General features: G+C 36.8%; 1 protein-coding gene across 1 annotated transcript in view; it reads right to left on the bottom strand.

The window, feature by feature from the left end:
* SEMA3C (semaphorin 3C) overlaps nt 1-13,866 on the bottom strand; it is a 120,656-nt gene that overhangs the window by 25,945 nt on the left and 80,845 nt on the right. Inside the window, exons 7-11 of the mRNA XM_015878047.3 lie at nt 11,073-11,192; nt 9,761-9,903; nt 7,826-7,940; nt 6,132-6,201; nt 3,184-3,328 (exon numbers count right to left, since the gene is read on the bottom strand). Coding sequence (XP_015733533.1) covers nt 3,184-3,328; nt 6,132-6,201; nt 7,826-7,940; nt 9,761-9,903; nt 11,073-11,192 — 593 coding nt within the window. The remainder of the gene's footprint in view (nt 1-3,183; nt 3,329-6,131; nt 6,202-7,825; nt 7,941-9,760; nt 9,904-11,072; nt 11,193-13,866) is intronic.

The following is a 13,866-nucleotide window of genomic DNA, read 5'->3' as shown; positions in this document are numbered from 1 at the left end:
AAAACTTGTTCCTTTTGATGAGGCCAATTCTTAGAACTAGGATGGAATCTGTATTCAGAACCACAGAATCAAAAATAGCTAGTAGTGTAGGGATAGTGTCGCCTCACCTGACTTTTGCTGTCTCTGAGTCAGACATTTATTCTTAGCTATGCAGCTTTCCTCTACAGTCAGTAATTCATACTAGACACCCTACTTTTATATGGATAAGATTACGTAAAATGTATCTTATTTTGAGAGACTAGGAAACTCACCGTGGGTATATGACTCATATGTCCAGCCTACCTGATGTAAGCAAACAGTAAAATCTGGGTCTTGGCATCCCAAGGGATCCCTCTAACCACCAGGCAGGAGTGTCAGTCCTATTCTTGCCACTAAAAGCTGTTTTCATTCACCTTATTAACTATTCATTAAGCAATGCCAGGAATCAATTACAAGCAGACTGTAGCCTAATGCCAGATTTTGAAATCAGCTTCTAGCTCTGGTAGGAATAGCTTAAAAGAAACTGCTCCACCATCAGATACCTTCAGCAGAAAGAACTGGAAGTCAGCTCAAATATGGGTCTCTTTTCCCATCTGAAGTGCTTGACAATTGATTCTTCTGAACTTAATTATTTATCCTAACAGTTTTGGCTAGGTGCTCATCACAGATGATGATATTACATGCTGGCTTACTAAGAATGCTGACAAAATCTAGTTTGTATTATCTTGTTTGCCTTTTTTCCTTCCACGGAACTTCCATCCAGTCTTGCAGGTGATGTATGCAGATATCTGCTATGATTAGTAACAAGTGATGATAAAAGAACTGTCTTCTTGGAGTTAATAGCAAGATTATTCTTCTTGGTAGTGACCTTCCAGCTAATGTTTCCACTCTAGATGGACATTGTTTCACCTGCAGTTCAAACTGAACTTTCTTGTCTCATGCAGTTCAGTTAAAAGAAGGTTTTCTCTGATACTGTTGGTCCTCCTTCCATTCTTGACTTGGAGATCATAAAGACTCACATCTTGGACTTCCTGAAAAATGGCTGTGCAATTTTTCACTTAAGTAAGACTCTAAAAACTTCCATTAAAATGCTGTTCTGTGTAAGTCCTCAAAAAATATCTTTTTTTTTTTTTTTTTTTTGACTATTTCTCATACAAACCAATACCAAGTGAAAGACGCTAATGAGAAACACTATAAATTTTCCCTTTCCTGAAGGGATTGAATCTGTATCCTCCACACTTCATTCAAAGGATCAGTTACACAGTAATTATGCTCACAGTTGAACACTGTGCGGTAAGATTACAGACAGAAGCAGAATTATTTCATTTACAGTATATTCTTCAATGTGCTGTAGGTAGAAAAAGTATTCCTATAAACTGAAAAATGGAAACTATCCTCAAACATGACTGAATTTAGTAGGAAGCTGCCAATTATAGTTTATTTTTTCCGTAAGTTTTGCTTATGGAGAAATAAGAAACCACCACTGGTATTTAGTGAACAGCAGCCAAATTCTGAAGAATTGATCGTGACCAAATGTATGTATTGCTTTATTTAATTCTACTGAAACTATGTTGAACCCCTTTTACTGTTTATCCAATGTACTGAAACATAATAAACGTTCAATTCTGTCCAAAGTTTTTGTATGAATATCTCTCTAGGCAACTATAAAGTAGGATTTTCCATGTTATGAAAAAATGCATCCTAGTGTAGTTCTGCATCCTAGAAGTAGCAATAACCTTTGTTCCAGAGAAAAAGATTAATGTATCTTAGTATGTACGCTTGGAAATTCACAGCTAGGCCTAAGAATATAATTACTCTCTTGATGACCTAATTTTTACAGATTTTGACATAACTGAAAAACAGAGTTTGCAGTATGCATGTAAAAAATTAGAATATTTTGAGTGTGTAGAAAACAAAAGCAGAGAAGTGCCATTGTAGAAAACACACTTTTGGGATAGTGTTCTATAGCTGAATTGTGAGGAAGCAGAAAAAAATCAGTGATCAGGAAATCACTAATAATCATCTTAAAAGACCTTGTTTCAGTTTTGTTTTTGGTGTGAGTTAAGAATTTATCTTCAAATTAAAAGTTGACCAGCATGTCTGAAAAAGTGTAGATTTTTTTTTTTACTATGTCAAATTTAAATCTGAATTTTCTTTTTCCTTTTCCATTGTGCTTCTGGACTAGTGATAAGACTAGAGGCTTCAAGCTGCACCAGGGGAGGTTCAGGCTGAGGTTAGGAAATACTATTTCTCTGAAAGAGTGGTCAGGCACTGGAGTGGGCTGCCCAGGGAGGTGGTGGAGTCACCAATCCTGGAAGTGTTCAAGGAACATTTAGACACTATGCTGAGGGACATGGTATAGTGAGAACTGGTGATGGGTGGATAGTTGGACTGGATGATATTGTAGGTCTTTTCCAAACTTGGTTATTCTGTGATTCTATGATTCCTTCAGGCTCATCTGGAATACCACATAAGCCTCCATGAGAAGAACCTCCTTGGCAAACAAACAATAACATGGCCGTGCTTTAGGAAATATATACAAGCATAGTATTCTGAAGCAGTAAGAAAGTTTGAAATCACAAGAGCACAACATTTCCTATTTAAATGGGCCTTTTTTTTTTTTTTTTATTTCTGTCAAGTTTAAACTTAAAGCTTCAGTGAACTCATCAGATTAGAGATCTATTAATTAATGGCAGAAAAGAAACAATGCTAGCATTTGAACATAGTGGAATATAACGTATTGAGTAGCTAATTTTAGAGATCTAGGGACATGAAGTTCTAAGTCTTCCAATCACTATGAACTGTACTAAAATACTAAGAATGGTGTCCACAGACAGAATTTTGGACACACTCAAAATTTGTATGCTTATTTATGTAATTATGTTTCGCTAAATCCTGCACACAAAAATTATATGTGCATGCAAAATATCTGACTGTTTTTAAGTGACATAACTCTTACCATCTTTGAGCAGAAAGAAGAGAGATTAATATCTTACGTGACAATGACTGACTGTAATTTTTATGGAAGATTTCCAGATACTGCATGATTTGAATGGTAAGGTGAGAAGCAAATAAAATTGTTCTGAACTGTAACGAAATGCCATAGTCACATACAGACTGTTATCCTGGAATAAATTATATCTATTTATGTATTAAACAAAGAAAAGTAATTGGCAAGCCTCTATAAACATATTATGTACTTACAGTGCCAGGTCGCGGGTATGGAATTCTGCCCTGATATGGAATCAGCTGATGGTTTGGGCCCTCCTTGTGTGCAAATGGCCCATTAAACACAGTCTGGATGTCAGATAAATGATACACACACACAGCTGAGCCTTTAAAAATGGAGCTGGAAAACAGTAGGAAAAGGTTAGCATTTTATACTTCAAACATTTCTATAGATTTTCCATTATTTTGTATGTCCCAGTGCTGAAAGGTACTTCTAAAATAACATAATACAACTTAATACTTCCACAGCATGGATTTACTACAAATTAACTAATCTAGGTTCCCAATATACACCACTGACCTTTACAACTGAGCAACTTTTTTGAACCATGAACTAAAAAAATAAGGAAGGACTTAACTACCTCTGCGGTATAAATAAGAAATTTTTAAAAGGTTGAATAAAAAAGAAATATAATGTGATTCCAGTTAAATCAGCAGCAAAAATACTGCTGACTTAAGTGAGAAAAGAGTTTTATAAACTTTGTGCTGCAAAGCTCAGCAGAGATTTCCAGAGCTCCCTATCAATATGTGAACCACAAGACCACCATAAGCCTCCTACAATCCATGGCTAAAATGTTAATAAAAACATCCAGAACAATTAAAAATTGTTAAATCACTATATTCTGTTGCCTGCTTTTCTAAGCAAAATGGAGACAGGTGTGGCTGTAAGAGAATTATACTCCTATGCAGTCCCCAAAGGGAGTTGAAATATAAGCTTCCTGAAGAGAAAGGAGGGGTCCTATAAGAAAAGAACATTCATTTTTTCCATTTCTATCAGCAATGGTATGATATCTCCTCAAACAGTACAAGCTGTGAATGGCCTCCATCACACAGTGACCATGCAAAGCATCAGAGGAATAACTCCTAGGGTAATGCTAAGACTGACTGTTTTGAAGTAATTATCTATTTTTTTAATTTTTATTTTTATTATTTATTTTACTGCATATAAGACTTGGGTTATTTATTCCAGTAAAGTCTAGACAGTCTAAAATATGCCTGATATCAATTGAAGGACAAAGATTCTGTGATTCTATGATAATCTAAGTAACTCTCTGTTTTCAGTCAGTGAAAAAAAAAACCACAAAAAAGACTCTGGAAGAAAACTGAAAGCATGAAATTTTCAAATCTGCATTTATGTAGTGTCTAAACAAACCAAGTGCTACAGATTACCCAGCAAACCACATTGCTCTCAGCTATATATGTGTTAGCATGAAGAAACTTGTAGATGAATTATAATATTTGTGGAAATTTTTGTAGGCACTTAAAGGTTTTTTAAAAGTGCTTTTAATCATTTCAGATGTTTTACATCAGATTTACAGCAGATTATGTTACCAAGATAATTTGTATTACTTTTATCCTTCAGTATGGTTTTGATAAAAGTACTGTTATTATTTGATGGGACATATCTCTCTTGCTACTGTTAGGAGTTGGAGGCCTACAGAGGTGAAGAAAAAGGAAAAAAAAATAAAAGGAGCAAAAACCATTATGAAGATTGTATTTGACTGTGTAACACATACAATCTCCAGCCAAACAAAAAGAAAGAAACCGTAAGCAACATGGTTCATGATTACAGAAATGATTGTGAGTGAAAAAGCTTCAACTGAAAGCAAAAACAGTTTGAGAGCCATGGATAAGTAAAGTTTTCTTTGTTGTCACCTTATATGGTCCTGCAACACCGAACCTCACTTCCACTGCACAAATTCCAGGAGAGTTAGGTATAAGAGTTTCCAATTCAGGCACGTTACATCCACAACCTAGTCATAAGTGTGGTTTTACTGCTAAACATAAACTCAGCATTTTTTCTTTTTGTGTAGAAGGAATCATAAAATATAGACAGCACCAGATGTTTATAGGTTATGGATTTTTTTTTTTTATTTTTATTTATTTATTTTTTTTAATTCCCCACTCAGTATTACAGAGTCAAATTTTCCTGGCCGGTTCACACATTTGAGAATGCAGATCTCTGGATTCACATGAAAAAGGCAGAAAAGTTTATCAAGATCAAGTGTTTTTCTCATCTAAGGGCTATTTAACTGGAAACTGACTTTAAAGGAATTGTTAGGAATAAGATAAAAAATCTGCTGATTTGGTTAAGTAAATGAAATTAAATTGAAAAAGCAATTTTCCTTCTTTCTCCCCTCCCCCCTCTCCTCTTTTGAATGTAAGTGATAACATAAAAATTACAGGACAGCATATTAGAAATTAATAAGAAACAACTATTTCTACTCCGAATGCTACTGATAGGTGGTGAGGGCGAGAAAATAAATAAATAAATAAATAAATAAATGTAGAGATGGTAGATTTGTTAGATCCATCTTTGTGGAGGGTTTCAGCACAGTGAGCCATGCCTAATACTTCCACTGCCCTTGGGAGTTCACCAATTGCTTTCTAAACTTGACAAGTAAGTGAATGCTACTGATAATGGGTAGCTTAAAGCAACAAGTACGTCATCAAACACCATATAAGTTTGTCTTTTTACAGCTCATTGAAGCCAACATGGATTATTTGCCATCTGTACAATCGTCTGCCAGCTGAGAGACTGGAAATGATTTGAATGAATTCCTGTAAGAATTCCAGGTTTGATCCTTCAGGGTGCTGCCTGTTCTTCAGGAGGTGTTAAGCACTTTCAGATGCTACACAAGTTCACTGCTTTGAAGTCCTTCAGCCTTCTGCTGCTGATCTGTAACAAGTGGCTCTGCACAGAAATGCCTTCCCAGTACCAGCTGTCACTACGTTAGGGAGCAGCTTGGGCCATGCAGCACAGGATATATAGTGCAGTAATAGTAATGCTGCTAACTGAGATTGTTACTCTTGTGTGCAAATATGGGTCACAGGAGACACACAATGTTGCGTAGGACAGCCTAGACCAGAAGCCATCTTGTGCAGTTTTCATGCAGGAAGTTGAGCAGTTCAGAACTACTTACCTTGATGTTGTAAAAATTCCATACACAAGTGTTGTTCTGGGGTTATCTGTCTCCAAAAGAAACACATCCTCTGAAAAGAAAATAAATAAGTAAGTAAATAAATAAATAAACAAGCAGCCCCCCCCCCCCCCCCCCCCCCTCTTTTTTTTTTTTAAACAATAATAAAAACTTCATTTTCCAATTTAAATTAAGACTTCAGACATGAATGGAAAAAGGTGAATTTTACCATATTAACAGACTATATGCATAAACTTTGCAGAGTTAGAATTAACTCCACACCATCTAGTATTATGAAGAAAGAAGGCAAAGATTTTCAAATATGCACAGCATCCATGTCTCACATTTCATTCAGCTGGACCTCATTTCAGCAGGTTGTTTAGCAGTAGTCAAATATTTAAGTGGCAGCAGGTCAAAGACAAAGAGCTCCTTTAATCTAAAGCAGGATAATTAGGTGTTTTATCATCCTGTACACACCCTAGATGCCCTACCCTTAACTCATTTTCAACATGGCAAAATAGCATGTAGTTCTGCAGTAAAGACAATGAGAAGTGTAAACCTGCCAGCCTGTTGTGTAGGGATTTATCAACTCTAACGAGCAAAAATGTGCCTACTCACTGAGCTGAACTTGCTCACTTTCACCTCTGATCTTTTGATAATATTTTTTACATTTAAATTAAAAATACTTCAGTCTTTAGGAGTTTCTTCTTACAAATGTAAATAACTATAATCAACCCAGCTCTTAAGCTTATTTTCCTGAAACAAAACAAAACAAAACAACCAAAAAAAAAAACAAAAACAAAAAAACTGAACTGCTTGAGCTGTTTATAAGAGAATACATTCTTCAGCTTTCCACTACTTTATGTGGCCCCTTCATTAGAAATTAGAAATTTTTAAACATTCTTTTGAATATGCCAAAAGCAAAATACTTCACTGTGCTGGACTGTCAGTGTTACACTCTTGTATATGAAATCTCCCTCAGATCTTCCTGTGTTTCCAGCTGCAGCTGTATTCTTACTCACTGCCACAGGATTGTGCTGGGAGCTCACACTGAGAACATTGTCTCGTACACTGTATGCTCCTGGATTATGTCCTGGTGCCTTGTTGAAGAGGAATAGGTCAGCAAATCACAGCTCTTAAAAAACAGTAGCTAGATGCTAAGTGCTGAGAAGTTCTGAAAGCTGATAATTACCCAGAGGGATTGACAAAAAGGTAAATCTTCCTTTCCAGGTAAGGGTATTTTTGCCATGGATTACTACAAGGCCAACATTTCAATGTCATCATCCCTGATAGCTGAGATGGTCAGGGCTCTCCAGGTCCACCAGGGACACCCAGAACATGGTGCCCACAATCATGTCCAGGCAGCTTTTGAAGATGTCTATGGAGGAAAATCTGCAGCTTTTGGACAACCTGTGCCAGTGCTCTGTCACATGCACAGTGAAGCACATGCTCCTGGTATTCAAATGGAAACTCCTGTGTTTCAGTTTGCACCTACTGCTTCTTGTTCTGGCACTTGGCACTGCTGAAAGAGCCTGGCTTCATCCTCTTTTCCACCCCTGTGGTAAAATTAATGAGATCCTCCCCAAGCCTCTTCTCTAGGCAGAACACTGCAGCTTTCTATTAACTAAGGAGCCGCAGGAGCTTCTGTAGTGTGTATGTGTAGGGTGCAGGATTTAGACAAAACCTTCTTGTCATACCTAATTCATCAAAGTACGTTTCTGTTCCATCTTCATCCATTACTGAGCACACCAGTCTTGCTTTCAAGAATGTAGTCCACTTGTTCACAAGACTACGCTGACCACCTGTATCATTCTGGAAAGGAATAATGTTTTAGGAAAAATAAAACACAACATACAGATAACATTTTACTGGGTTTGTTCACATTTTCCTCAGGTTAATTTCATCCCGTAATATAGAGATTTCTACAGTTACATCCAATACAAAAAATAGCTAGGACTAAATCAAATCCCTTTATTTAAATACTCAAAAAACAAGAGTTAATTTTCTGAGCAGGCTTTCTGGACTGAAGGTTTGGGAAGGCTGGGCAGTAGGTGTTGTATTGAAGATGTGTGCATCTGTAGTTGGAGATGACTCTGACTGTCTGTATTTCTCGCTGATACTTAGAGTGAAGAAGTCTATGATATCAATAGACTATTCACTGGATATTCACAGTATTCTACATGCTAAACTGCAGTCATAGCTCTGGAATTAATCTTGATTGTAGCATTATTGCTGGTGTCATGTATGTCATATATGTCACAGTATATAGGGATGTTTCTTCTAATCCTGACAGCAGAATATCTACATATAATCAGTTAATCTATCCTGGTCCATGAGGTGAATGCTGTGAACTAAATTCAGAAATGATGGCTGTTATGGATCAAGCTGGCTTTACAGTGGAGTAGGGAAGTTCTAGTTCTTTTGGGGCTACCCATAAGAGGTCTTTCACTGAGATTCTTTTGGCACCATTTTACTAGCATATGTGGCCTGTCCCAGATGTGTTGATATATGAATGCGATTATATACAAGTACACAAATATGCAAGCACAACTGGCTCAGACTTGTTTTCACTGTCTGGGATTCTGCCACTGACTTCGGTACAAGAGGATGAAGCCTCTCAAAAATCATCTGGGCTTCATTATAAAAGTAACAATAACAAATACAGCTGTAATAGTGTGAAATGTCTTGCAAAATACCCAGAAAGGCCTTTGGACTCCTTCACAAAAATATAGAAAATGGAGATTATAAAACAGATCACGTGGGTCATCAAACTGCCAAAGCCATATTAACAGAGTACAAACAACCTCACACCCTTGCACAACATCAAAAAGTAGTTCTAAAGAAGATCCAGATGAAAGATGAGGAATAAACAGTCACAATTTTCTTCCTAAGCTGTTCCGAAGGAGGGAATGAAAAGTCTAGCAGTAATTGTGCATTTGTAATTTTGCTCTCATTAAGAAAATCCAGTTCACCAGAGATACTCACAGCTGTTTCAATCAGTTTTCATACACTGTTGATTACAGATATGAAAAAGGAAGTAGAGACAATGAAGAGTAGTGTGATTGAAAATTATTGCACAGGAGTGGCTGTAATTCCTGAATTTTATTTTCCTATGTACATTTTTAAAGTTCGGTTCACTTGTATATCAATGCATGAACTTGGAAAGGATAGGCATTGAAAAAGGAGAAACAACATTTGAAAGTTAAATCAACATATTTATAAGCTTGATTCTGATATTGCCAACGGGATTCAAAGATTTTGAGTGTACGTGTATGAAAGACTGCTGTTTCATAACTTAGATTTTCTAAGCAATGAATGCATCTGACTTTCACTAGTTATAGAATGTTTGGAAATTCAACACTGGTAACCATTCTGAGCCAGTGAGAGAAATATACAAATTCTTGATTCTCTCAAATTCCATGTCATTATACATTTAGCCAGATATACATAACAACTTCAGACTCTAATGATGTGCTCAATAACATCTCTTTTGAATGTGGAAGCAGAAACCAGAAATTAGTTTTGAAAATAAATCAGGGCTCTTTCAATCATTTTAATGAACTAGAGTAATATAGTTTATCATGTCTTATGAGCAGCTTGCTCCAAAACCTGGCAAATAAAATAGTTCTTACTGGGCATATTCTTGCAATCATTGAGTGAATTTGCTTGGTGCTGCCACTGTTGTCTGTCAGTCTTTCTTTGAAGAAGAAGTAGATTTTGGCATCATTGGGGTCAGTGCCATCTGGTATAACATGAGCATCTACAAAAATAGGCTCTGAAATGAAAGAGTATCGAAGAGATGAAACCAAAAGCTGCATTAGTATAAGCAATTAATGATTTGACATTTACTGACTGCTTCAAGGAAACAAGATATATAGAGATACTGCTGTGGTAGGTTAAGCTATATACTCTGGCCTCCTGTCTGTATATATCATGTATCAGTAGGCAAATAGTTTAAAGCTGGCAGCATTACATTTCTGCTGCCTCATATTTTATCCTGCAGTGGATTTCTAGAAAAGTGATTAATATGTAGAAGCAGGAGTATTAGATTACTACAGCAATTCAAAGACTTAGAGTATGAAGAGGAAGAATCAGGATACTATCACAGGCACTTCAGGAAAGATTCATTGAGGTAAAAAGTAAAACTAAAATTTTAAAATAACTCATTAAGAAATTAATGTATAAGGTGATTTAAAAATACATAAATAACATTAAACGTAACTCATGTAATGAATACAGAGGAGAGCAGGATGTGCAAAACCTTGAATAGCATTTGAGAGTGTATCAAAGGTCGATAAACATAGTCAAGTGTACATGCAAAATAGTGCAAAGGAGCTCTACTGAGAGAAGAATAATATAATTTTGTAATAGAGAGCATATGATCTCTGAAATACATGTCTACACTTAAAAGACAAAACATACTAGTGCTATTACCAGCATTCTCCCTAAGTGCACATTGTGAAATGCAAGTGACTGTGCACTAGTTTATTGCAATGCTTCATTAGGAAACCACTTCTATTGGTGCTGATACCTGCAGAACACTTATTTTTGTCAATTTTCTGTGCTAAAACATAATGGAAAGTGAAGGGAGACCTCAGGAGAATTTCTAATTTACGGTAACATTTTATGCATTAGAGGTGAAGGCATTTCCTTAGAAGTCAAGTTTCTGACAACTTGCTATTTGAAAGGTTTTCATATATTTCCCCTTGAACAGCTTGATTTAGTCATGGAGCAAAACAAGGAATCAGGTGGCTGGCTCCTTCACTGAGTCCTTTAAAGCTCTGTATTGTCTATAGAATTTATTTCCATATATTTATTCATGGTTACACTTAATATGCTGAATTCAGAAAAGTTCTTTAAATGACAAGCTTTTTATTTCAAATGGATCAAAGAAGGATCTCAATGAAACCCATGTAAAGCGCTGGTAAAGCAAAGTCCTCTTACCACTCAGCCACTTGGAGTTGTGCTGGTCAGTTCTCACAGCGTTCCGCTTGGTCAGGCTTCGAAAAATGGCTGCATCCGTCCCCATGAAATCAATATACATTCCTGAAAAAAGTTCTTCATCTACAAATAATTGAAAGAGGGGAGTAAAAGTGAATATACTGTCGTGGCTTTTGGGAAATATGTATTGACTAATCTACTTTTACTTTTAAACCTGTCAACTCTTTATTTTCACAGGGGTCTGTACAGATAAATACAGGGTAGTGGGAATAGGGTTTCCATCAGTTTACGATGACATGAACTAGAATAAAGCACAATCATCAGAGTGTGATCCAGGACTTTGGGGAACTGCATAATTAAATGCCACAGCAGAACCATGTATGTGGAGAGCCCTTGTTTGAGATGAATTTAGCCATGGAACATTCAAAGCTAAGAATCACTGGAAAATCAGGCTAGTGTTATCAAAAAAGTGTCACATTCAATTTTTTAAAGTACTTGAAGCTTTTTCTGCTATGGAAGTAGACAAAACTATTGGGCTAGATTCATTGCTGGAGTGAACTGGCACAACAGCTATTCCAGCTGATGGACTAGTGCCAGTATCCACCAACAATATTGTTGAGGTTGCCCCAGGCAGCTTTAAGCTGACTTCAGCATTACAGAGACTGGACAATTTTATTATAGAACTATATGCTGAATTACATAGAGCAACAATGGTCTCCTTTGATGTGCTCAATTCTGAGTATATGGTCATTATGCATGAACAGAATTAGACATGCAAATTCCTACATTAACAGACATATGAACTCTAACTCCCTGCAAATGGCAGGAAACTGTCCATCAGTCAGATTGTAAACGTGCATTTTTTTGTGTGTGCATAAATATATATATGTGGCCATGAAGATGATCAGAGGGTTGGAGCAGTTTCCCTACAAGGACAGGTTGCAAGAGCTGGGGCTTTTCAACCTGGAGAAGGCTCCAAGGAGACATTATAGAACCCTTCCAGTACCTGAAGGAGGCCTACAGGAAAGCTGGGGAAGGATTTTTTATAATGGCATGTAGCAACAGGATGAGGGGAAATGTTTTTAAACTGGAAGAGGGTAAATTCAGACTAGATATCAGGAGAAGTTCTCTACTTTGAGGGTGGTGAGACACTGGAACAGGTTGCCCAGAGAGGTTGTGGATGCCCTCTTCCTGGGAGCATTTAAGGCCAGGCTGCATGGGGCTCTGAGCAGCGTCGCCTGGTGGGAGGTATCCCTGCCTATAGCAGGAGGGTTAGAACTGCATGATCTTAAAGACCCTTTCCAACCCAATCCATTCTATGATTCTATGTAAAATTGTAATTATAATTACATATACTATCATTTTCCACTCCGTGAATAACCAAACAATTTCCACTGACTAATGGCAGTGAAACCCCAGAATACAAAACAGTAGCTAAAATAAACTCTAACTCTCAGAGTGGGAGTGGTGGCTGAACACATTCCAGTACAGATGGGTCATTTGATTGATGTTTTTGTCTGAATTCTTGGACAACTCAGAAAGTGTGGTCAAACTGGCAAGAGTCACAGGTTCAGAAGCATTTGAGGCTATTTTTATGCTTGTGTATGTGTATAAGTATGTGCATGTGTGCACCAATATGAAAGACTATTGGTTTATGAGAGAATAAAAATTCTGGAAATTCCATTGCTCAGTTGCTGTCTAGAGCCCAAACTATACCTCTGTAGAGCAGCCAGTAGATATTGCTCCCAATCTTCTTTTCTCTTCTCTCCCACTGAAGACAAGATTTATGCACAGGACATTTAAACAGTGCATGTTTGTGAAGCTTCTATCTCCTGAACATATATCAATAGAATGATGTTAGATCTATATGAGCTTATAGCTGACTTTGCATTTGATTCCTCGTGGCCTCAAACTGTCAGGGCTTTATTTTCACTATGAAATAAACTGGCTGAAAAAGATTAAGCTTCTTGTATTCATGAATCATTAAGTCCAGTCCTATGCACATTCATACCCACATTAATAATAGTGCTACACTATGAAATGTTAATCCTATTACATATCAACGCTATTAGTTATGTCTTAAGCATTCCTAATGTCTGCTTGTTAACTGCATATCAGATGTCTCTCAGCTCCATTTTCTTTTGGTTAAACTCTTAAATTCCACACAACACTTAGTCTGCATAAAACAACTTGTTCACACTGCTTCTTTTTGTTACTGGGGGAATAACTCAATTGGAGATGTATATCTGTTATTATAAATATCTCAGAGACATGCACATTAGTTTTGCCAAGCTTCTTCACAGTATATTTTTCATGGCTGTGACGTAGTAGTGTCTTTGTATAATGGCAAAGTGTAGCAAGTTCAAATTTTGTTGTTATGATATCACTTTCCTCCTAAGAGTGTTTAGAGAGTTTCCTGCCCTAATCTAGGGTCAGACATTATGCTAAGTCAGGAGGCAGGCAATGCCTCAAATTGTTAAGAACTTACAACTATATTTAAAAATGGTTCTTCTGTTGTGGAAGAGTTACCCAGTCTGGCAGTATTTTGTATGTTCTTCAATGAGAGGAAGGAATTCCTCCTCCAGAAGAATGCTCAGAGTCCAATGTATGGGCTTGGTCTTATATTCTAACTCTTCACAACTTCCAAAATCTTCCATTTTCCAGTATGGGCATTGAGAAAAAATCATTCAAGCTTGAAGTCTTAGAAGTAATTGATCTTTGCAGTAATAGGTACCTCCAAAAGAAAGTACAAAACTCAGTCTGTGGGACTGTTTTGCAAAAGAATGTGACCTTTGAA

This window comes from Coturnix japonica, chromosome 1 (assembly GCF_054131305.1).
Source record: "Coturnix japonica strain WE chromosome 1, WE-NBRP24, whole genome shotgun sequence".
Taxonomy (NCBI): domain Eukaryota; kingdom Metazoa; phylum Chordata; class Aves; order Galliformes; family Phasianidae; genus Coturnix; species Coturnix japonica.
Note: the sequence above shows the minus strand (reverse complement) of the source record. Positions and strands in the feature narration are given on the sequence as shown.